Below are 24,298 nucleotides of genomic sequence, written 5' to 3'. Positions count from 1 at the left end.
CCCCGATCTCAAGAACTGGGTACGAGCCCTTGTTTCGACCTCCACATACGTTGAGCGCTCATAGAGTGATTTGTCAAAGGGTCGGTGGGAGGCCAAAAATCACGGTAAGCCCATTTCTCAGACTCTTTGATGATCAGAACGAGGTTGTTTTCAAAATATTTTATTAAGGTTTCCCATATGCAAGTTTCCCAAAAAATATTTTATTACGTGAAAGGGTTTTTGAATGTGTATACTTACCCTTTCACTTTGGGTCCCTTTGATTCTGTTATTATTGACTTCTGTCGACAATACCAAGTAATCCTAGGCCAGGTCCATCCTTTTTTGTGGTGGATCATTATCCTGATCCGATATTTTGTGAGCAAGATCGAGGGGATGCCGTTCACCCTCGATCATCTTATCCGATTGTACCGTCCTCGAATTTTTCGAGGGGGGTTAATAAAACTCCAGCGTCGGGCTACCAAGGCTCTGTTCTCGAGTATTGACGAGGATAGGGACCGGGGTTGGATGGGCAGGTTCGTTCGAGTAAAGACTTCGAACCTGATCCCGACTGAAAAGATGCCCTTTCCCGAGGAGGGGAATATGAAACGTAAGTGTAATCTTGCTGTTACTTCTATTTTCTTCTTTCATTTATTCTCTCATCGACACTCCCCCTTCTTCTTGATGTAGCGGTTCCCTGGATGCCCGGAGCAATCCCCGATCTCAAGAACTGGGTACCACCCCTTGTTTCGACCTCCACATACGTCGAGCGCTCATGGCGTGATTTATCAAAGGGTCGGTGGGAGGCCAAAAATCACGGTAAGCCCATTTCTCGAACTCTTTGATGATCAGAACGAGGTTGTTTTCAAAATATTTTATTAAGGTTTCCCATATGCAGGTTTCCCAAAAAATATTTTATTACGTGAAAGGGTTTTTGTATGTGTATACTTACCCTTTCACTTTGGGTCCCTTTGATTCTGTTATTATTGACTTCTGTCGACAATACCAAGTAACCCTAGGCCAGGTCCATCCTTCTTTGTGGCGGATCGTTATCCTGATCCGATATTTTGTGAGCAAGATTGAGGGGATGTCGTTCACCCTCGATCATCTTATCCGATTGTACCGTACTCGACTTTTTTGAGGGGGGTTAATAAAACTCCAGCGTCGGGCTGCCAAGGCTCTGTTCTCGAGTATTGACGAGGACAGGGGCCGGGGTTGGATGAGCAGGTTCGTTCGAGTAAGGACTTCAGACCTGATCCCGACTAAAAAGATGCCCTTTCCCGATGAGGGGAATATGAAACGTAAGTGTGATCTTACTGTTACTTCTATTTTCTTCTTTCATTTATTCTCTCATCGACACTCCCCCTTCTTCTTGATGTAGCGGTACCCTAGATGCCCAGAACAATCCCCGATCTCAAGAACTGGGTACGAGCCCTTGTTTCGACCTCCACATACGTCGAGCGCTCATGGCGTGATTTGTCAAAGGGTCGGTGGCAGGCCAAAAATCACGGTAAGCCCATTTCTCGGACTCTTTGATGATCAGAACGAGGCTGTTTTCAAAATATTTTATTAAGGTTTCCCATATGCAGGTTTCCCAAAAAATATTTTATTACGTGAAAGGGTTTTTGAATGTGTATACTTACCCTTTCACTTTGGGTCCCTTTGATTCTGTTATTATTGACTTCTGTCGACAATACCAAGTAACCCTAGGCCAGGTCCTTCCTTCTTTGTGGAGGATCGTTATCCTGATCCGATATTTTGTGAGCAAGATCGAGGGGATGCCGTTCACCCTCGATCATCTTATCCGATTGTACCGTCCTCGAATTTTTTGAGGGGGGTTAATAAAACTCCAGCGTACGGCTACCAAGGCTCTGTTCTCGAGTATTGACGAGGACAGGGACCGGGGTTGGATGGGAAGGTTTGTTCGAGTAAGGACTTCGGACCTGATCCCGACTGAAAAGATGCCCTTTCCCGAGGAGGTGAATATGAAACGTAAGTGTGATCTTGTTGTTACTTCTATTTTCTTCTTTCATTTATTCTCTCATCGACACTCCCCCTTCTTCTTGATGTAGCGGTTTCCCGAATGGCCGGAGCAATCCTCGATCTCAAGAACTGGGTACGATCCCTTGTTTCGACCTCCACATACGCCGAGCGCTCATGGCGTGATTTGTCAAAGGGTCGGTGGGAGGCCAAAAATCACGGTAAGCCCATTTCTCGGACTCTTTGATGATCAGAACGAGGCTGTTTTCAAAATATTTTATTAAGGTTTCCCATATGCAGGTTTCCCAAAAAATATTTTATTACGTGAAAGGGTTTTTGAATGTGTATACTTACCCTTTCACTTTGGGTCCCTTTGATTCTGTTATTATTGACTTCTGTCGACAATACCAAGTAACCCTAGGCTAGGTCCATCCTTCTTTGAGGCAGATCGTTATCCTGATCCGATATTTTGTGAGCAAGATCGAGGGGATGCCGTTCACCCTCGATCATCTTATCCGATTGTACCGTCCTCGACTTTTTCGAGGGGGGTTAATAAAACTCCAGCGTCGGGCTACCAAGGCTCTGTTCTCGAGTATTGACAAGGACAGGGACCGGGGTTGGATGGGCAGGTTCGTTCGAGTAAGGACTTCGGACCTGATCCCGACTGAAAAGATGCCCTTTCCCGAGGAGGGGAATATGAAACGTAAGTGTGATCTTGCTGTTACTTCTATTTTCTTCTTTCATTTATTCTCTCATCGACACTCCTCCTTCTTGATGTAGCAGTTCCCTGGATGCCCGGAGCAATCCCCGAGCTCAAGAACTGGGTACGAGCCCTTGTTTCGACCTCCACATATGCCGAGCGCTCATGGCGTGATTTGTCAAAGGGTCGGTGGGAGGCCAAAAATCACGGTAAGCCCATTTCTCGGACTCTTTGATGATCAGAACGAGGCTGTTTTCAAAATATTTTATTAAGGTTTCCCATATGCAGGTTTGGGTAAAGACGCGATTTTGAGGCCCTTGCCCAATGAAGAGGGAATTTCGGCCTCTGTCCCGAAGTCGGTAAAGGAAAATAAAAGGAGAGAGCCTCGGTTCCCGAATATCCATAATCGAAGAAGAGGACGGCTCGTAAGCCGAACAAGAATGTCATTCCTTTGACCGTTGAATATGTTCTGCGTCTAAGGGATGAAGATGATGAAGAAGAAGAGAACGATGAGTGCGCTCTGGCGGTCCGAACGAAGAGAACCACCGATGCCTCATCGCCGGCTAGATCGATGATGCTCTATGAGGCTCCACCTCGAACTGAAGATATACCGGAGAAAGATTCGGGTAGAGTCCCCGAACTATCGGATATCGAAGACGCATCTCATCGGAGTCAACCGACAGGGGATATGATCGAAGAGCCCCTCGAACCCCTTCGAACCGAGGGGAACGCTCCAGGTGAGCCATTTGGGGCAGCAGCAGTCGAGGATTCGCCTACCTTTCCCGCTTTTTCGCAGGGGTGATTCGGGAAGCTCAAGCTTTGGGAGCCCTCGATCTAGACAGGCCTCATGATGAAGAATATCCCTTTCGTGACCTGTTTACCGGCATTGAGGACGTTGCCGGTGCTAGTGATGAATTGGATCTTTTTCACGGAGTGCGGCATGCTTTGAATCAGGTGAGCTTTTAAAACTATTTTGTCGGTACTATCTTCATGTTCATTTTTCGTTAACTTCGCTTATTGTTTCTTTGTAGGCAGCGACAGTTCATCGAGAACAATGTTCTCGATCCCAGAATGAGCTGCATCGATACGCGACCGATCTACAACGGGCTACTGACGAGAGGAACTCCCTTGGACTTTCCTTAGGGCAGAGAGATGAGGAAATAAAAGACCTCTGTGCTGAGTTAGCTAAGGCTTATCGAGATCAGACCGATTTGTCTGAGCAGGTAATGATGCTTTTGAAAGCCTATGGGCTTGATACCGAAACGATAGCTAACATTTCGGTCTCATAGCTGCAGCAAAAAATTGAGATGATCGGGAAGTTTCGTGAGGAGGTCGATGTGATAAGAACGGAGTCTTTGCGGTGGAAAGAAGATATGGACCGCTTTGCTGCCAAAAAAGAGACTGCTCGAGCCCAGTTATCATCGTCCGAAACCCAACTTCAGAAGATGAAGGAAAAAAGCCTGGTTCAAGCAAGGAGAATTGAGGAGCTTGAGGCTCGGTTGGCCTCTGTACTTTCCAAGGCCGAATCCGATGCCGAAAAGGCAAAGGCCGATGTGGATGTGCTTGTGGCCGTCTATCGGGCCGATGCTGAAGTTGCCCAAGTCCAGGCAAGAGAGGCAGCCGAGTCCGCCGATATTCGAGCGCATTGGGTCGCCGAACTTGCTAAGTGCCGATCCAGAAGGGAAACTCTCGAGGAGATCTATGCCCGTGGCTTCAATCTCGCTAAAGAGATAAAAAGGGCCAAAGAATTCGAAGCCGATGCTGAAGCTTTGGTTTCAGATGGCGATGACGATGACGATGAGAGCAAGAGCGGATCCGAAAATGGGGGGGAGTCTAATAAAGAAGATACTGCTCATGGTCGAGAAGTTTCGTTCTTAGTTTTTACGTTGTAATCTCCCATGCAGATAAATTTGTATATAGACACATCTCCCTTTTTGCCGACTTGCTTCTGTTTTTGTTTCCTATCTGGCGAGGACTTTATTCACGCCTTATGAATGTTTTCACAATGATTTAAACAATTTAATCAAGTTTGGACTTCGTAGCTTCTGTAACCGAGCGAGCGCTTACTCAAAACTTGGGGCAATGTAGCCCTTTAGGCTTATTAGTTGTTAAGGATTCGATCTTGAAGAAATATAGCCCGTAGGCGCAATGGTCGAGTGAGTGTTAGCTCGAACTCGAAGTAATGTAGCCCGTAGTCTTAATGGTCGAGTGAGTGTTTGCTCGAACTCGAAATAAGCTTAATGGTCGAGTGAGTGTTTGCTCGAACTTGAAATAAAAATAGCCCGTAGGCTTAGTCGAGTGAATGATTCGAACTAGAAGTAATGTAGCCCGTAGGCTTAATGGTCGAGTGAGTGTTTGCTCGAACTCGAAATAAAAATAGCCTGTAGGCTTAGTCGAGTGAATGATTCGAACTCGAAGTAATGTGGCCCGTAGGCTTAATAGTCGAGTGAGTGTTTGCTCGAACTCGAAATAAAAATAGCCCGTAGGTTTAGTCAAGTGAATGATTCGAACTCAAAGTAGTGTAGCCCATAGGCGTAATGGTTGAGTGAGTGTTTGCTCGAACTCGAAATAAAAATAGCCCGTAGGCTTAGTCGAGTGAATGATTCGAACTCGAAGTAATGTAGCCCATAGGCTTAATGGTCGAGTGAGTGTTTGCTCGAACTCGAAATAAAAATAGCCCATAGGCTTAGTCGAGTGAATGATTCGAACTCGAAGTAATGTAGCCCGTAGGCTTAATGGTCGAGAGAGTGTTTGCTCAAACTCGAAATAAAAATAGCCCATAGGCTTAGTCGAGTGAATGATTCGAACTCGAAGTAATGCAGCCCATAGGCTTAATGGTCGAGTGAGTGTTTGCTCGAACTCGAAATAAAAATAGCCCGTAGGCTTAGTCGTCGAGTTTATCTTAATTCTTATTGCATAGTAAATCTCAAAATAGAGGAATTTTCTTTGGATATAAGATGCCGATAAAGAAGAGAACTTTCTTCGCACGTTATTACACGCCTGGGTTCGGGCCAATCTATATGAGCATGGTTCGCTTCGACCATTTGGCTCTTATAATTTTTCCTATTGGAACCCTGTTGTTGTGAAATAACTTTCTTGTGAGAACTCGGATATTGTTGTAAATACTGCACGATCAATGGTTGCCTCATTAAAAACCTTGCCGAAAAACCCATTTGGGATAAAATCGGTCTAAGGGAAAAAGAGTGCAACGCATGCTTCCTAGCGAGAGACCCATCTTAGCCCTTGTTCGGACTTCTGCAGGGGTCAGTTTTGAGATATAAACGGATATGGAAAGGTTGTACCTTAGCAGTAGTACCGTTTTAGATGTGATACATTCCAGCTGCTTGATAGTTATTTGCCGTTTATAATGCCGAGCCTGTACGATCCCTTTCCGATGTTCTCAAGCACCTGATATGGTCCTTTCCAATTCGGTCCTAGTTTTCCTTTGTTCGGATTTCGGGTACTGATGGTAATTTTTCTCAACACTAAGTCCCCGTGCTTGAAATGACGGAGCTTGAATCTTCGATTATAATATCTTTCGATTCGCTGCTTTTGGGCGGCCAATTGGACGAGAGCAGCTTCTCGTCTTTCATCCGATAGTTCGAGGCTTGTATTCATAGCCTCATTATTTGATTCTTCCATCGCGAATCAAAATTTGGCACTGGGTTCACCCACTTTGACTGGTATCAATGCTTCAGACCCATATACTAAGGAGAATGGGGTCGCCCCCGTACTGGATTTTGACGTTGTCCGATATGCCCAAAGGACTTCGGGCAGGATTTCTCTCCATCTCCCTTTAGCGTCGTTCAACCTCTTCTTTAAGTTTTGAATGACAGTTTTGTTTGTTGATTCGGCCTGCCCATTCCCACTGGGGTGGTATGGGGTCGATAGTATCCTTCTTATTTTGTGGTCTTCGAGGAATCTTGTTACTTTGCTGCCAACGAATTGTTTTCCATTGTCACATACTATTTTGGCAGGAATCCCGAATCGGCATATGATATGATCCCAGATAAAGTCTATAACTTCTTTCTCTCTTATTTTCTCGAACGCCTGCGCTTCAACCCATTTAGAAAAATAGTCAGTCATAAATAAAATGAATTTGGCTTTACCTGGGGTCGATGGCAGAGGGCCTACGATATCCATTCCCCATTTCATGAATGGCCATGGGGATAGGACCGAGTGGAGTTGTTCTCCGGGTTGGTGGATCATCGGTGCGAACCTTTGACATTTGTCACATTTACGAACAAATTCCTTCGCATCTTTGCCCATATCTACTCAATAATATCCTGCTCTGATTATTTTTCGAACTAACGTATCAGCTCCAGAGTGATTCCCGCAAGTACCCTCGTGCACTTCCCGTAGGATATAATCGGTATCTCCCGGACCCAAGCACACTGTCAAGGGTCCATCGAACGTTCTTCGGTACAGTGTTCCGTCCGGAGCTAATGTGAATCGAGCAGCTTTAGTCCGTAGGGTTTTTTGGAATCCTTAGGGTCCGATGGGAGTTTTCCGCTCTCCAAGTATTCAATATACTTGTTTCTCCAATCCCAGGTTAAGTTTGTAGAATTTATTTCGGCGTGACCTTCTTCGATTACCGATCTCGAAAGTTGAACAACATTCCCCGAATCATCTACCTCGACCAACGACCCCAAATTTGCAAGCGCATCGACCTCATTATTTTGTTCCTGTGGTACATGCCGTAAAGTCCATTGTTTGAAATGGTGCAAATTGACAAGCAGTTTATCTAAATACCTTTGCATTCTACCTTCTCGAACTTCGAAGGTTTTGTTTACTTGACTCACCACCAGCAAGGAGTCGCAATTGGCTTCGATGACTTCTGCTCCCAAGTTTCTAGCTAGCTCGAGACCTGCAATCATGGCTTCATACTCGGCCTCGTTGTTAGTCAACCTGATAGTTTTAATAGATTGCCTAATAGTGCTACCCGTGGGTGGTTTCAAAACTATGCCCAGCCCGGACCTTTTTACGTTCGAAGCCCCGTCCGTAAAAAGGATCCATACCCCCGATGATGTACTTGATTTCAACAATTCTTTTTCGACTTCGAGTACGAGTGTTGGCGTGAAATCGTCCACGAAGTCTACTAAAATTTGAGACTTGATGGTCATGTGGGGTTGATATTCGATATCGTACCCGCTGAGTTCGACGGCCTATTTGGCCAGTCGGCCTGATAACTCGGGTTTGTGCAATATATTACGAAGCGGGTAAGTGGTTAACACACATATGGGATGACATTGAAAGTACAGCCTTAACTTTCTTGAGGTGCTTATCAGTGCAAACGCCAATTTTTCTAAGAGCGGATATCTAGTTTCCGCTTCTCCTAAGGTTCGACTCGTATAATAAATGGGGAATTGCATACCTTGCTCTTCCCGAACTAAGACACCGCTTACGACGACTCCCGATACCGCCAAGTACAAAAAATGTTTTTCGTCTATTTTTGGAGTGTGAAGTAGTGGTGGGCTTGATAGATATCGCTTTAGTTCCTCTAATGCTTGTTGGCACTCCGGGGTCCAAGCAAAATCGTTCTTCTTTTTGAGTAGAGAGAAAAATTTGTGACTTCGTTCAGATGATCTTGAGATGAACCGGCTTAAGGCTGCAATCCGACCTGTTAGCTTTTGTACGGCCTTCACGCTGTCCACAACGATGATGTCTTCGATGGCCTTGATTTTATCGGGGTTAATCTCTATTCCCCGATATGATACCATGAAGCCGAGGAACTTGCCCGAACCGACCCCGAAAGCATTTTTCTCGGGGTTGAGCTTTATGTTGTATTTCCTTAAAATCTCGAACGTTTCCTGCAAATGGGTCAAATGGTCCTCTGCGCGCATGGATTTAACTAACATGTCATCAATATAAACTTTCATTGATTTTCCTATTTGTTCTTCGAACATTTTATTTACTAGGCGTTGGTAAGTAGCCCCTGCATTTTTTAGCCTGAAGGGCATCACATTATAACAATACGTTCCATATTTGGTGACAAACGATGTCTTTTCCTGGTCCTCCGGGTTCATCTGGATTTGATTATACCCGGAATAGGCATCGAGAAAAGTGAGGGTCTCGCGGACGGCCGTGGCATCAATCATGCGATTGATGTTAGGCAGCGGAAAGGAATCTTTGGGGCATGCTTTGTTCAAATCCTTATAGTCCACACACATTCTAAGTTTGTTCCCTTTTTTAGGGACTACAACTACGTTGGCTAGCCATTCGGGATATTTCACCTCCCGAATGGACCCTATTTTGAGAAGCTTGGTTACCTCGTCCTTTATGAATCTATGCTTTCTCTCTGACTGGGGTCTTCTCTTTTGCTTCACCGGTCTAAACCTGTGGTCCAAACTTAGCCGATGCGTCTTTATGTCCGGCAGGATCCCTGTTATATCTAAATGAGACCATGCAAAACAATCGATGTTATCGATAAAAAATTGAATGAGTTTCTTCCTGAGTTCGGGGCTCAACCCCATTCCCAAGTATACCTTTCGCTCCGGTCAGTGCTCGATCAATATGACTTGCTCTAGCTCCTCGATTGTTGATTTGGTGGCGTCAGAGTCATCGGGCATCACCAAAGATCGAGGGACCCTTTGGTTATCATTCTCTTCGATTTTCTGGGTGTCTGGCTGGGTCGAAGCCGATGTCTATGATTGCTATTTGGTGTCCCGTTCTCCTTCCGGGCCAGATTCTTTTATCGGCGAAAGTGAGGACATTGGTTTAGCTTCGTCGACGGCGAACATTTCCTTTGCGGCTGACTGTTCTCCGTACACCGTTTTGACACCTCCCGATGTCGGGAATTTAAGGGCCTGGTGTAGGGTCGAAGGCACATCTCTCATGTTGTGGATCCATGGCCTTCCGAAAAGGGCGTTATATCTCATATCGCCTTCGATCACGTGAAACTTTGTTTCCTGGATGGTCCCGGCCACGTTTATTGGTAGGATTATCTCACCCTTGGTGGTTTCACATGCCATGTTGAACCCGTTCAGGACTAGAGTTGCGGGTACGATCTGATCCTGTAGGCCGAGCTGCTCTACTACCTTCAATCGGATGATATTGGCCGAGCTACATGGATCGATTAACACACACTTAATTTTAGTTTTATTCATGAGTACGGATATTACTAGTGCGTCGTTATGAGTTGGATGACCCCCTCTGCATCTTCATCGTCAAAGGACAAAGTCCCCATGGGTGCGTAATCTTGAATCCGAGATCATTTTTCCCTCACCGTCGATGTTTTAGTGCGTTTAAGTACTGGTCCCTGAGGGGTATCGATGCCTCCGATGATCATATGGATGATGTGCTGCAGTTCTTCTTGCTCGTTTTGCTTGCTGAAATCCCTACTTTTAAAATGGTTCTTCGCCCTATCACTTAGAAATTCCCGAAGGTGCCCTTTGTTAAACAAGCGAGCTATTTCCTCCCTTATTTGCTTACAATCTTCCGTTCTGTGGCCATGGATACCATGATATTCGCACGTTTGATTGGGATTTCTTCGGGCAGGATCGGTCTGCATGGGTCGAGGCCATTTAGTGTCTTTGATGCGTCCGATGGCTGACACGAGAGCGGATGCACCAACGCTGAAGTTATATTCCGATAATCGAGGTGATTCTATAGGATCGGCATATTTATCGAATCCACTCTTACTCATAAGCCCCCGAGAACTTTGTCCTCGATCAATCCTTCGATTGTTACGAACTGCATTGCGTGCTGAACCGTTGTTCACCCGATCCGCGACGTATGGTCGATATCGGTCTCTGTTCGACCTTCGTTCTCTGTCGATCTCCTTTTGGTTTTTAGTAACTGTCCTGCTCTGATGAACGGGTCTGTACGGAGCTCCCAACTGATCATCCTCGACCCTAATTTTCGATTGATATCGGTTGTGTATGTCTGCCCAAGTTATTGCTGGATACTCGATCAAATTTTGTTTCAGCCGATGTGATGCTGTCGAACTTAGTTCGTTCAACCCTTGGGTGAAAGCTTGTACGGCCCAATCGTCTGCGACCGAGGGTAATTCCATGCGTTCTATTTGAAATCGGGATACGAATTCCCTCAGCATTTCATCCTGCCTTTGCTTTACTTTGAAGAGGTTTGATTTCCTTGTTGCAACCTTTATGGCACCAGCATGTGCTTTTACGAACGAATCTGCTAACATGGCAAAAGAATCGATGGAATTCGGCGGTAAATTGTGGTACCAGATCATCGCTCCCTTCGAGAGGGTCTCCCCGAACTTTTTCAACAACACGGATTCGATCTCATCGTCCTCCAAATTGTTGCCTTTTATAGCACATGTGTAAGAGATGACATGTTCGTTAGCATCGGTCGTACCGTTATATTTTGGAATTTCGGGCATACGAAATTTTTTGGGGATTGGCTTCGGTGCCGCACTCGACGGAAAAGGCTTTTGTATGAATTTTTTCGAATCAAGCCCCCTTATCATTGGTGGAGCCCCCGGGATTTGATCGACCCTTGCATTGTATGTTTCCACCCTCTTGTCGTTGGCTTCGACTCGTTTTGTGAGTTCCTCGAGTAATTTAGTAATTCCGGGAGTAGTCCTCGATTCTTGCTCGTTAGATTTCACTATGGCGGGCTCTGTTCTGGGGGTGACTTCCCGAAGTGGATTGGAATCTGGCCTGCTTTGTGCGCGAGTTTGGCTCTGTAGCTGAGCTATCGCTACTTGTTGGGCTTGTAGCATCTCGAAGATCATACGTAAGCTGGCCCCAATTTCTCCCGCGTTTTGGGTATCTCGGGCTACAGATCGAGTACCGCTCTGAATGCTTCTTTCCAGTTCGGAGCGCTGATTTGCCTCCAAAGCTATTTGTGAATTGACATCCAATGATATTTTAGCTCGAATTTCGGGTACTTCGATTTGAACCTCGGTGCCATCGTTAATTGGCCTTCCGGCTCCAAGTGCCAAGTTGTTGGTTTCATCTTGAAAGCCGGCTTCGTAATCGATTGGTGAAGCCATTTGATTGGTGGTTATTCGCAACTGATCCGAAATTCAAGATGTTTTCGGAAATGAGTGCAAGGCACAATGGCATAATTTTTCAGATTTGTATCAAATAACCACTGTTATCCTCGGCCCCACGGTGGGCGCTAAACTATTTACCCGAAAAATGGATAGAGTTGAATTTATACGCAGTTCCGAGGATATGTGGCGTAACTTGATACAAAATGTAAGGATCAATAGAAATGTAAATATAGATTAGAGAGAATCCGAAATAGGTAAGGTTGCCAGGAACAAAGAATCTTAGGATTCAAAAAATGGAAATGTGAATGAACAATTCTTTACTGTAGAAGAATATAGCACTTTTATTACAATGTAAGCTTGAAAAACTTGTCTTACAGAAATAGTAACCAAGCCCTTTTATAGTGGAGGGATTTGGCTCTAAGCATAATAAAATAAACATTCAGTGGGAGACCCATGATAAGTCAGCTTTTCCATAATTTCTGTCAAGATTCTCTCTAGTGGGATTGCAACGGCTTTTGTCTGTGAGCTCGATCTTGCTTAGAACCCTCGATTTTGGTTTGAGCTTGATTTCGGCTCGAACTCATGATCTTGGTTCGAGCCCGATCCTGGCTCGAGCCCTCGAATTGATTCGAGGTCAATGTCGGTTGGTCTCTGGATTGTCAGCATGGTAGATTTTGATTCGAGCTTGGTAATGATATCAAACTTGACACGGATCGGCCTCCCCAGGTTCGAGGATAGTTTGCTCCACCTTCGGGATCTCACTTTGAGAAATCATCGTTTGAACTCGATCGGACGTGCTAAAGCCGAAACCTATTTCGACCGTATACAATTATGTATCTGTAATCTCCACAGTCCACACTAAGATATTAATAAATTATTTTTAAATAATTAAGAGAATTAAATTTTTTCTTTCTCATCTTAAATTTGTCCTCTGCAATTAATATAAATATCTTTATGAGAATAAATTTTTTCTTTATAGTTCAGGAGAAAAAAAAGGTCCAAAATTAAATCTGGTGCTCTGTCCCTCTCTCTCATCTTAACTTTGTTCTCTGCACGTTTTCTATAAATATTAAATTTTTGCCGCACGCACAACTCTTTTGCCTCCGAAAAAACATGAAATATTCCAACAAACAAAAATCCCAACACAGAATCTGACTCAAAATAGTCTGAAAATCCGAGAGCTCTTTCTAAAAAAGAATTGAGGGAACCCTTTACAATAGAATTCTTGATCATATATAGAATTCATCTCCTTCTTGAAACCTTTGCTAAATTATCTGTTTTTCCTGTATTTGTCCGCAAAGGAACCAAAGGGTGGTGGGTTCTGTTTCTGCATTGCATTTTGAAGGCTAATGATACTATTTTTATGTGCATACATATGTATTGAAGGTGTAAAAATTGAACCTTGATATTGTTTTATTTGGAGTTTCTAATGTTGGATGCAAAATAGGGTCCCCAATCCATCTGGTTTCTTGTTGCATAGCTTGGAAACATATATATTTGATATATGTATATTGTCTATACATTTGTATGTATTTTTATTTCTCCCTTTTAGCTGTGAAGTATTTGGAATTCTTTGAACTGGTTGGAAATAAAGCCGCCAACAAGGCTAAGGTTTTTCGGGTGTTTCTTGGTATACCTGAAAAAAGGTAATTGAATACATGCCATATACAATTAAAAGAAGGGCAAAATATGGGATGAGCAATATTATAATGGGAAGGGTGGCCTATGCATTTGGTTTTGTTGCTTTGATTTGTGTTTGGGCAGCAAGAAATTCAGAAGGGAATAGGAAGTTTCCCGGAAGCAATTTAGACATTGCAGGTCTTTGGCATGTCCCTGTGATAGACGAAGATACGGTATGGATTTCATTTCTCTCATGTTCATCTGGAGATTTAATGTTTGCACTTATGCAATGTGCATAAATGCAGAAGTGCAGAAACGTTCGCACTTATGCAATGTGCATAAATGCAGAAATGCAGAAACGTTTGCACTTATGCAATGTGCATAAATGCAGAAATGCAGAAATAGCCTCTTGCAGAAATGCAGGGTAAGGCTACGTATAATAGACCCTTATGCGCCGGCCCTTCCCCGGGCCCACGCATAGCGCGAGCTTAGTGCACCAGTCTGCCTTTTTTCTAATGCAATGTGCATGCATAAAATGTGTGCATTACTTACTATTTTGGATGTGAGTTGCTTAACGTATATGTCAACTATATGGTTCTTATTGTGATTCTTATAGACAAGTTGCCTATGCTTTTGCCTGTTGATACCTAAGTACTACTATTTTCTGATGAGTATTCGTTATTTCGGTGAAATTGAAGTAGCATTACTTTCATAAGAATAAACTTTTGGATTATCTAAGTGAATTTGTGTTTTTAATCAAGAGATGGATTTAACCAATTTTCCTTGGTCTTTTCCACAACCAATAATTATGGGCTAGATGTCTATGCCAAAGTTTCTAAGATTTTGCATTTCCAGAATCTCAGAGAATAAGCATGTTAATTGTTAAAATGGCTGAGATGTGGAGGTTCATAGGAAACAAGAATTGGATCTGTAAATTAATAACAAAAGACAACGAGGATGAATCTCTATGCTTCCACCTCAGAACTTAAATACCGGTGCTTTTCTTAGTTTGAGGAGATCAGTAACCTTTTGAATTAATTCTTTTAATCTTATTTATGTCATATCAAAAGGTTATTTCTCACATGAGCATTTTGAAGATCATTGTGCAAGAAAGCTGTTACAAGGTTCAAAAGATGTATTTCGAGTTTAGCTTTCTGTTTCCCTAACCGGCTTAGCATGTACATCTGTGTTTCCAAGCTGTTGCTTTTTATCCAGTGGAAATTTCTTGCTTTTATCTTTTTCCAGTAATGATAAGAAATAAATAACTCAACACACTTTTGTAGGCCAGTGCTCTGTATCTTGATTTGGACAGTCAATTATATAGGCTAACTTTCATCTTAGTTGTTGGATGTTTTGATTCATTGTGGATATAATGCCATCAGATCTAAGTTTTCAAAAGATACCAGATGGAGAAGCATTTGTTGCATAATAATGAGACAAAATACAATGTTATGTTGTCTTTAGAATTCATATCTCTAACTTAATTCTTACCTTGATACTATAACTTGATGAAATCGTCTGTATGCAGGCCGAGCAAGTATGGATCCACTGCAGGGAAGAGTTGGAAGAGAGCACAGAAGCTGCAAAATTTCTGGAATATTATACTCAACAGGCAGCAACAGGAAGTTATAGTTACTTAAAACAGGATATAGCTCTGTTGAAAAAAAGAACCTTACGGAAGGCTATTAAAGATTTGCCTCCCGAAGAGAAGCAGATTCTGTTGCAGTGCTTAAGAAGGAAAAATGTTCCGCTTCATGTTTCGAATAGTGAGGATGCATCCAGTACTTGGTTTAGCAAGTACCAAGAGCTTTTCTCACAATGGTCCAGTGTTCCCAGGAGGTACCTAAGAGGAAGAAAGTATACATTCATGCCAACAAATCATGCTCCAATTCCAACTCTCGCTCCGTCTCCAGGTCCAGCAACAGTTCCAACTCTTGCTCCGTCTCCAGGTCCTGCAACAGTTCCAACTCTCGCTCCATCTCCAGGCCCTGCAACTGTATCACCAATTTATGCTCCAGTTCCTTCTGTTGAAGAGCCCACTAGCTCTCCTCCAATTTTGCAGCCTCCTTCTGCAGCTATAAAACCTCCAGAAATGCCTCCAAAAACTCAAATTCACTCCAATTCTTCTAAGCCTTTGCCTGTTCAACCTCCAACTAAACCACAGAATGGTCCTAATTCTCCTGGAAATAATCAGGAGGGTCGAAATTATTTAATTGCTGCGGTGGCTGGATGTTCTGTTGCGGGAATCGCCCTTTTAGCTCTGTTGATATTATGTGTTAAGAATAAAAAGAAAGAAATAACTCCAAACGATGGGCAAAGGGATGGAAAACCTCCTCTGACAGGTGTCTATCTGCTGCTATTTACCATGATGGTTTCTGTTTATCTCATTGTCTCACTCTTTTTCATTACATTTCAGTAATTTGTCTAATTTGTGTTGTCAGGTTCTTCTCTAAATGTCAAGAGTGCATCTGCTGTAACCAGTGCTGATCCTCATAATCCTTTCGAAGCAGAATCGAAAATGTCAAAACCTGAGATGAATGCAAATGCTCATGCATCATTACCCCTTCCTCCAGGAAAATCTGCACCTCCACCACCTAGTCCACCACCTCCTCCTCCTCCTAAACCGCCAGCTCCAAGACCACCTCCACCTCCAAAAGTTGTTCGCCCTCCTAATCCACCAAAACCTGGTATGGCAAAGCCTTTACCTCTTGGAGCACATCAGAGAGGACGTTCTTCTGGGGATGGGGGAAGTGACTCATTGGGTGAATCTGATGCTCCGAAAGCAAAATTAAAGCCATTCTTCTGGGACAAGGTTCTTGCTAATCCTGATCACTCTATGGTTTGGCATGAAATAAAAGCCGGCTCATTCCAGTAAGCTTTGCACTGGTCTTGCTATTCACTTTGCTCCTGCGAGAGTAGTTTAATTGTCTCAGTCTTTACAATTCTGCTTGCTGAATTTTATTACAGGTTTAATGAGGAGATGATGGAGTCCTTATTCGGATATATACCGGGAGACCAAGGAAAAGATGATCGAAGAAAAGCTTCCTCATCCTTTGACCAACCACAGTATATTCAGATTATTGATGCTAAGAAATCACAGAATCTAGCAATTCTTCTCAGAGCCTTAAATGTGACAACAGAAGAAGTTTATGATGCTCTCCATGAGGGTAAATCTCTCTCTCTCTCTCTCTCTCTCTCTCTCTCTCTCTCTCTCTCTCTCTCTCTCTCTCTACAATCCAGTCTCTTTGACGTTGACGATGTAGTAGCTATTACGAAAATAGAACTAGTACATTATCACCCTGTAAAGAGTGTGAGTATAATGTAGGAGGTTCTTGAAGTAAGTAGAAGTATTGCCACCTCATTAAAATATTTTCATTTATATTTTTTTAGCCTTTCGACTTTGACATGAGTGGTAGTCATTGGATTAAAACTAAAGAGAAAAGTATTAGGAAAGAGAGGGAAGAGCTTGAGCAATGAAGTCTATACATTAATTTCTCCCCACCCTTTAGAAAACTATATTCTTCGTGGGTGTTTCAATCAATCAATTAAATCCGATGTGCTACGATATCGAAAGTAGTTAGGGTGGTTGTACGAATCCTCTTTAGCAGTTCCACTGTACTTGTCACATTTCATTCAATACTATATAACTATTCTTAAGGGGAAATTTTTGGGTCTTGAACACTAGAGGGCTGTCCATATCACATTCATCCCTACATTGACAAATAAGTCTCTAACCAAACTAAAAGACTCTTGGCAAACACCTCGCTTAAGTAAGTTTAACACCAATAACTTAGCATCATTCCAACTAGTTGGTATTGCCTATATGAAGCCTTTGCTTCATCTTGTTCTATGCTTAGCTAAGACCGCACTGATTTCGAGAAACATAGGGATAACTTTCCTACATATGATTTTAATTTTTAGGTTTACCTCGTCCTTTTTGAATCCTGTAATTATCATATTGTTGCACCTGCAAATGGTACATTTGGACGTCTATATAGGACTTGCTAAACCATCTCAAGCGACATTATCTCAGTTTATCCTTTATATGTGCTACTTGTAACCTCTATTGGATGTGTTTATTTTTGGTCTTTTCAAATCTTGTATGATCGCATATCTATCTTGACATCCGCATTTCTGCAACATTCATACTGTGGATATGTTGGACCTTAGCAACTCAACATTCACCCCAATTTAACATTGCTTCATTATCGTTTTATAGAACTTGCCTATCACTTTGTTAGCTATCTTCATATCTCATAACTTTCTAGTAGTGCTCCTTTGTTTCAACCATTTTATATTTTTACTAAATTTGTTACATGTTCATTTATCATGTGATTCTCCTGGAAATGTGAACATGGATTTGAATTGAATCTTCATCTTAGTATCCACAACTCCTGTTTTTATTAATGTGTTTGGAGGCAAGAAAAGTCCCATCTACAATTTTCATTATATGTGTGTCGCGAAATAATATAACTTTTTAAGAAAAAGTTTTCTGTGATTGCTATCTAGGTGCTATTTGGAATTTCGCAACACGCATTGCTATCTAGGTACTAGTTGGCATTTCGCAACACGCTCCTTCGCGTGTTGCGAAATGCCAAATAGCACCTAGATAGCAATCACAGAAAACTTTTAGGGATGAGAAGACTAGTAAGAAGGAAAATGTATTCTGTGAATGATAGCATATTACAACTGGATAATTGGATAGAAAGTCCTAGTCACGCATGTAAAATAAAACATGGCAAAGTTTAAAGAGCATGACTGGTAACTCTCATTCTTCAATGTCTCCAATCCCCCTCCCCCCGCCACCCTCCACAACCCCCAAGAAAGGAGAAGAGTTTCTACAGTTTATTTAGGTATTACTTCGATATAATATAAACTTTCATTGCTTAGTCTAGCACTTTAACCAGCGAGTGAAGATTTAAGTATTTCTTAGAAACCCTCCAATCACTGCTAATGTCTGTCTAGCATGAAGTTAATTTGAAAGGTATGGTATTACTTAATTCGTTTACATTTGGTCTGGCACTTATTTGATTCTCTGCTTAATCAGATGTTTTAAACAATCCCAAGGAAAATATTGAAGTCTCACGATAACAAAAGTCCCGTATTTTCATGTCCCTTGCCAAGCGCAATAGATCTTTACTGCTATTTCATATTTAAGTCGTGAAAGCTTGATGTCGATTGGTACTTCAACTTAGATATTGCAAATTTTTGCATTTTTCAATGATGTATTATTTTCATCAAGAAAGTTTCTGAAGCTTAATTCTAATTACTTAAGTATCTTATCAGGTAATGAGCTGCCTCCTGAACTCCTACGAACTCTATTGAAGATGGCACCAACGACAGATGAAGAACTAAAACTCAGATTATTTGCTGGAGACATTTCTCAGCTTGGCCCTGCTGAACGTTTTCTCAAGTCCATGGTTGCAGTTCCATTTGCCTTCAAACGGATGGAATCATTGTTGCTCATGAGTTCTCTACAGGAAGAAGTTTCTTCCATTAAAGAGTCCTTCACAACCTTAGAGGTAAAGTGTAAAATATTGATTTTCTTACAATTTGATGGTTGCGTTCAGAGCAGTGTTATCAAAGGCAAAAAGCGTAAAAAAGATCTAAGGTCTGTTGGGGTTTTAAGCGCAAATAAAGCGTGGGCTTTAATGAAGAAAGGCGCAAATGCAAAAAAACTATAAATATGTATGCGTAGTCCAAAACTAATATCTATAAGCATGAATACCAAATATATGGACAAAGAAATTGAAGAAAATTTACGATAAAGTGAAATATCAATTGTTTAGTGTCGCCTCTTCCAGATTACGCCCGTTAGCAAGGAAAATTATGCCTTAGATCCTTGATGACAACACCTGAAGCGGTCGTTAAGCGAGGCCAAGCGCTCAACATGTTTTGAGCCTCGCTTCAGGGCTTAAGCGCGCCTTTGATAACACTGGTTCAGAGTGAAAAATATCTTGGTTGTTCTCCTGTGTCCTCTCGTTTTATCTGTTGATTCTCCTGCTTGGTGGTTTGCCAACTATAAACACGCCATCCACATAAACTCTGAGGAAAAAAAGAAAGAAAACCAAATAAACGACACATATATGCTACTGCTACATATCATGTGACTGATCTTGTATTTTCATCTCTAAGAGATTGTCTGTCTCTGCATGTTGGAATATCATCTTTCTTGGAAAAACGAAGAACAATAAAAAAAATTAGTAAAGGAATTCAACATCTCAAAAAAATAATAAAGGAAGTCAACTGTTCTTTTAGCTTATTACTGGCAAAAAATATGTACAAATTAGACTTTTTTTAGTGAAGGGCACCATCTCTTCTTATATTTATAATCAACAGCAATAAAACAATTAATAGGACTCACCCGAGTTTTCTTCTTAGGTTCACGGTTTCTCACTTTTTGTAGTAACATACAGACATTTTCAGTTGAAGGGGGTCATTTCACTGTGCGTGAAATGCTGTAGCTGAACGTTAAACTGTTGGACTAACAATATCACCTGATTTTGGTAGTGCCAGAAGATTTTTTTAAATCTTTCCACCCTTGGATCTTCTTATCTTAATGTGGAAGTGATGCCAAGGCAATAAACTCCTGCCAACTCGAACTTGTTTGGGACTGAGACATAGTAGTAGTTGTTGTTGTTCGCTGTGCTTCATGATTATATAGAAGAGCTTTAGAATGTTATCTTGTTATTGTTGGATTTTTATTAAATCATCGTGACTTGCAGGTCGCATGTAAGGAGCTGAGAAACAGCAGACCGTTCCTGAAACTTCTTGAAGCAGTTCTTAAGACTGGCAACCGCATGAACGATGGCACCTTCCGTGGTGGTGCACAGGCATTCAAGCTTGACACACTTTTGAAACTATCAGATGTGAAAGGAACTGATGGCAAGACCACACTCTTGAACTTTGTAGTGCAGGAAATTATTCGATCCGAAGGATTAAGAGCAGCACGTAGATTAAGGGAGAAGCAAAACACGTCCAGTGTGAAGACAGAAGATCTTGTAGAGGATCCTGCTCAGGAGTCAGCAGATTATCATCGTAGCCTTGGTCTGCAGGTGGTTTCTGGTTTAAGTAATGAGCTTGAGAACGTAAGAAAAGCATCACTTATTGATGGCGAGAACTTAAGTGCAGCTGTCACCAAGCTTAGTCAGTCATTGGTGAAAACTAAAGAGTTTCTGGACACTGATATGACAAGTTTGGAGGAAGACAGTAAGTTCCGTGATACACTCACAAACTTTATCCAACATGCGGAACAGGAGATAACTTGGATACTAGAAGAAGAGAAGAGGATAATGTCTTTGGTTAAGAGCACAGGAGACTACTTCCATGGAAATGCAGGGAAGGATGAAGGCTTGCGTCTCTTTTCTATTGTTAGTGACTTCTTAATAATGCTGGACAAGGCATGTAATGTGGTGAGAAACTCCACAAAACTTCCAGCAAAGACTCCTAGAAAAGGGACATTAGCAACATCTCCTTCCCAAGAATCCTGTCCTGAGTCTTTCCCAGACATACGTAAACGACTATTTCCTGCAATCCAGGAGCGACATATGGGCGATTCTAGTTCAGATGATGAGAGCTCAAGCCCGTAGCTGTCTGTCTAGGTATGATTTCCATTTCATGGTAGTGCACTTCTAAACCCCTTTCCATGAAACAATGCAAAGAAGAGCTAATGAGTTATAATTTTGCTGCTTTTGATGCATAGGTGTAAGAGTACTTTGGAGCTAATATGGCTGGATAATAGTATGCAGAATCATCTAAAAAACTATATGAGGCCTAAGGTCTGCCTCCTACACTGCAGTTACTCAACATGCTTTTTAGAGAGAGGGGAATAGGCATTTGCCTTCTATGCTCTCCTAGAGCCGTAGCAGTAGGAAGAATGACTATAGTAAAGATGCCGTAGTAATGGCTATAGTAAAGACCATGTCGTAGTTATTGCATGGTCTAGTACAACTATTCAACGGAGTTAAATCGCGACCTCTCAACGTTGTAGTCACCTTTGTCTATGAGAATATAACTATTTCTACTATAAGTTGGTAAAGGTACTGAAGTCTCCTCAATATTTGTTAAATTCTTTTTAGTATAAATTGGAAGTTAAGGAAGTTGGACCAGATTTGTACAGTTGCAGCTCTTTATTCTTCCAGTTCCAGCTTCTTTTTCTGATGAAGATGCATGACTGTTGACTCATCTGTTCTCTAATCCAATTTGTTGCCTAGTTCTCCCTTGGGCACTCCACTTGGTACAATATCTATTAATCTTTCCACTTGGTACAAATTTGTAATTGTCTACTCCTCATTCTATATTTCTGTAAATATGAATTTGAGTATTAGGATAGGCGTATGGCATTTCTAGGACGTCCCTTCTGCGTATGCGTTAAACCATTTCTGCTGATTTGTGGATGAAATTGCCTTACGGTACACGGTTTCAGTGGCGAAGCCACATGGCCCTTCGTAAAAAAATTACACTCGGTAATTTTTAAAAAAATATGTATATATATTATATAATGACACACCTCGACTTCTGGTGAGTTTATTTCTTTATATTTTAACTCCCCTTAATGAAAATCCTAGCTCTGCCATTGCACGGTTTATGTAAAGGTGAAGAATTTCAAAATTTGCTAGTCTTCAGTTGTTGCAGGCTTGCAGCATCTTCTGCTTTGTTTACTACTATGTAAAGGTGAAGAATTTCAAGCTATGACAATATATTGACTTCATTTCCAGCTCTCTCTTCTGTAAAGACCTTTATTATTTGTAACGTATGGATGTGCACGCCAGTTTACAACAGTATGCCAAGAAAAGAAATAAACAAAGAATTGACATCTTTTAGCACACACCAGTGAGAAAAATACGAACAAATAAGTTATATATATAAATTTACATATTGATGATACTTGAACGGGAGACCTTTTGGTCTTAACCTGATTACACCATGCTAAGGCTTTCATTGCAGATTTTATTGGAGTTTCTCCGCATTAAGGGAATTTCATTAGCTATGGAGAGGTGGGGTTTTAAATAGTAGAAAAAGTTTAGGCCAATTTGCGTTGTTTTCTTGAACAACTACAGAACTAAGCCAAGGATACAAAGACATACGTACTGGAAATAGTTTAGGCTTGTTGGCTTAATTTCTTCACGCAGTAACAAAATTTTCTTTTATTAGCCAAAAAAAGATTCTCTTTGCTACATTGCGTAACACATCTCCAAACTTATATTTTACATATTTTATAGAAAATGTGTTATCTTGCATTACTTCAATAATAATACTAATATTGACACAGGTGAAATTATCGATCTCGTCTTTACATAATCGATTCTCTTTGACTATACAAGAACATATAAAGTTTGTATACTAATACAACAAGTACTTTATAAATCCATGTGAATTTTCTCTTCGTAGTTTTTCATTTCACCACTCCACGAAATTATCTGATTTCAAAAATTCAATAAGATTTAAGGATATGAAAAGACTTCTCACACGTCTAGTTTATGTCAAGCGCCTTCGGCGCATTTTGAGAACTAGCTAGCTTTGGGTTCAAATGAAATTTCACCCCAACAATAGCTTGATAGAAACTAAGGGTCCACCAAACTTATATAGAGAACCAGGTTCTCTATTAGTTCCCATATAACACACTCACATAGCTGTAAGTTAGTAGCACAATAGAGTTTTACGTGAAAAACTCCCAGCTCACGGGATTAAAAACTACGACCTACCCTTGTAGGATTTCAACTTCACTACTGAGCAAACTTCAGATTACAAACTATTGTAACCTAGGAATTAACCTCTTAATCCCTCATTAACTTGTAATAACTCTATTACAAGCCCCTTTGTAATAACTCTATTACAAAGCTTACAACTCGACTAACTCTAGCCAAGACACAAACTCATGGTTTATGATTTTACAAAGGTTTCCTACAACATGCTTCTAACTAAGCTAAGTAGGAATTACAAGTAAATCACTTTGACAAAGATGCTACACAACTAAGGACATATGATGACTCAATGTAGGAAACTGGTCCTTCGTTATGTTGCTTTTTGTTTTTGACGCCTTTGATGTCACTTGCAGGTTGGCAATGCACTTGAGAGAGAGCTTGATCGATTCTAAACGTGCAAATGTGATGTTTTTCCTTTGCTTCATGTTAATATTACATAAGTGACATCACTTGAATGATGCAAGCATGTTCGGTACAAAGGCATTCCCTATAAAGTGACTCCACTGTTTGCAATGTTGCGTGTATGCAGAGGAACAATTGCAGTCACTTTACAATTGTGGGGAGTTGACTGGTACTGTCAGCAAGGTAACTGATGTCGATCTGTTCCCTATGTTGTTTCTTGGACTCTGGAGCATGTCCCAGACTTGAGACTTGTTGATCTTTGAGCACTCAAAGGATGTGGAACAGGTTCCCTATCTGGTTCTTAACATTAAGTTTGTCAGATCATCAAAACATAGCAGGACACATAACTTATCACATGAATATTACATGCCCTTATTCCCTTTTCTTTTTTCCTTATATATTTGACACATATCACTAGAAAATCCTAATAGTACAAGTGCAGAGAATATTCTCTCTAATATCCTATTTTAAAAATTAACCGTTACTGTTCTTTACACGTCTCGACCTCGGGCATGGTTGACACCTCGACCACGAATCTTGCTTCTTCCTGGTTGAGCTCGACCGACTCTTTCCTTAATTGTCGTATTACGCTAAATATCCTTAGGGCAGATTTTGGCTTATTGATCAGGTCCAAACCTACACCACTATAGAGTAGCGAGGATGGTCGATGCAGTTTTACCCAACGAGGTCGGGATCGATTTCCACAGGGAGTTAATTTGGTTTGGAGTTGGGTATCTAACTAATCTAGATGTGCGTGTTATTCCTAATTGCACTTCCAAACATTATTGTGATTGATTCTATTCTAATTTTATACTATAGTATGCTGAGTGTAAGCCAAGTACAATATTTTTGGTGAAAGTTTTCAAGTGTTAAAAGGCACTAGGGAAGTGACTTCCGCCTAGGTGAGTATCTAATGGGTATCAAGAATCTAGGACAAGCTTGTTATGATTG

General features: G+C 41.5%; 1 protein-coding gene across 1 annotated transcript; it reads left to right on the top strand.

Annotated features, from left to right (window-relative positions):
• Positions 1-12,630: 12,630 nt before the first annotated feature.
• LOC107807816 (formin-like protein 3) lies at positions 12,631-21,359 on the top strand. Its single transcript, XM_016632251.2, has 7 exons — positions 12,631-13,474; positions 14,770-15,583; positions 15,683-16,112; positions 16,209-16,408; positions 18,528-18,763; positions 19,967-20,842; positions 20,944-21,359. Exons 1-6 carry the CDS (start codon positions 13,280-13,282, stop codon positions 20,828-20,830), a joined length of 2,739 nt encoding a protein of 912 aa, XP_016487737.1. The 5' UTR covers positions 12,631-13,279; the 3' UTR covers positions 20,831-20,842; positions 20,944-21,359.
• The last annotated feature ends 2,939 nt before the right edge of the window (positions 21,360-24,298 follow it).

Source organism: Nicotiana tabacum, chromosome 2 (genome assembly GCF_000715075.1).
Source record: "Nicotiana tabacum cultivar K326 chromosome 2, ASM71507v2, whole genome shotgun sequence".
NCBI classification, from domain to species: domain Eukaryota; kingdom Viridiplantae; phylum Streptophyta; class Magnoliopsida; order Solanales; family Solanaceae; genus Nicotiana; species Nicotiana tabacum.
The sequence above is the reverse complement of the archived record's forward strand: the minus strand, read 5'-3'. Positions and strand labels throughout refer to the sequence as shown.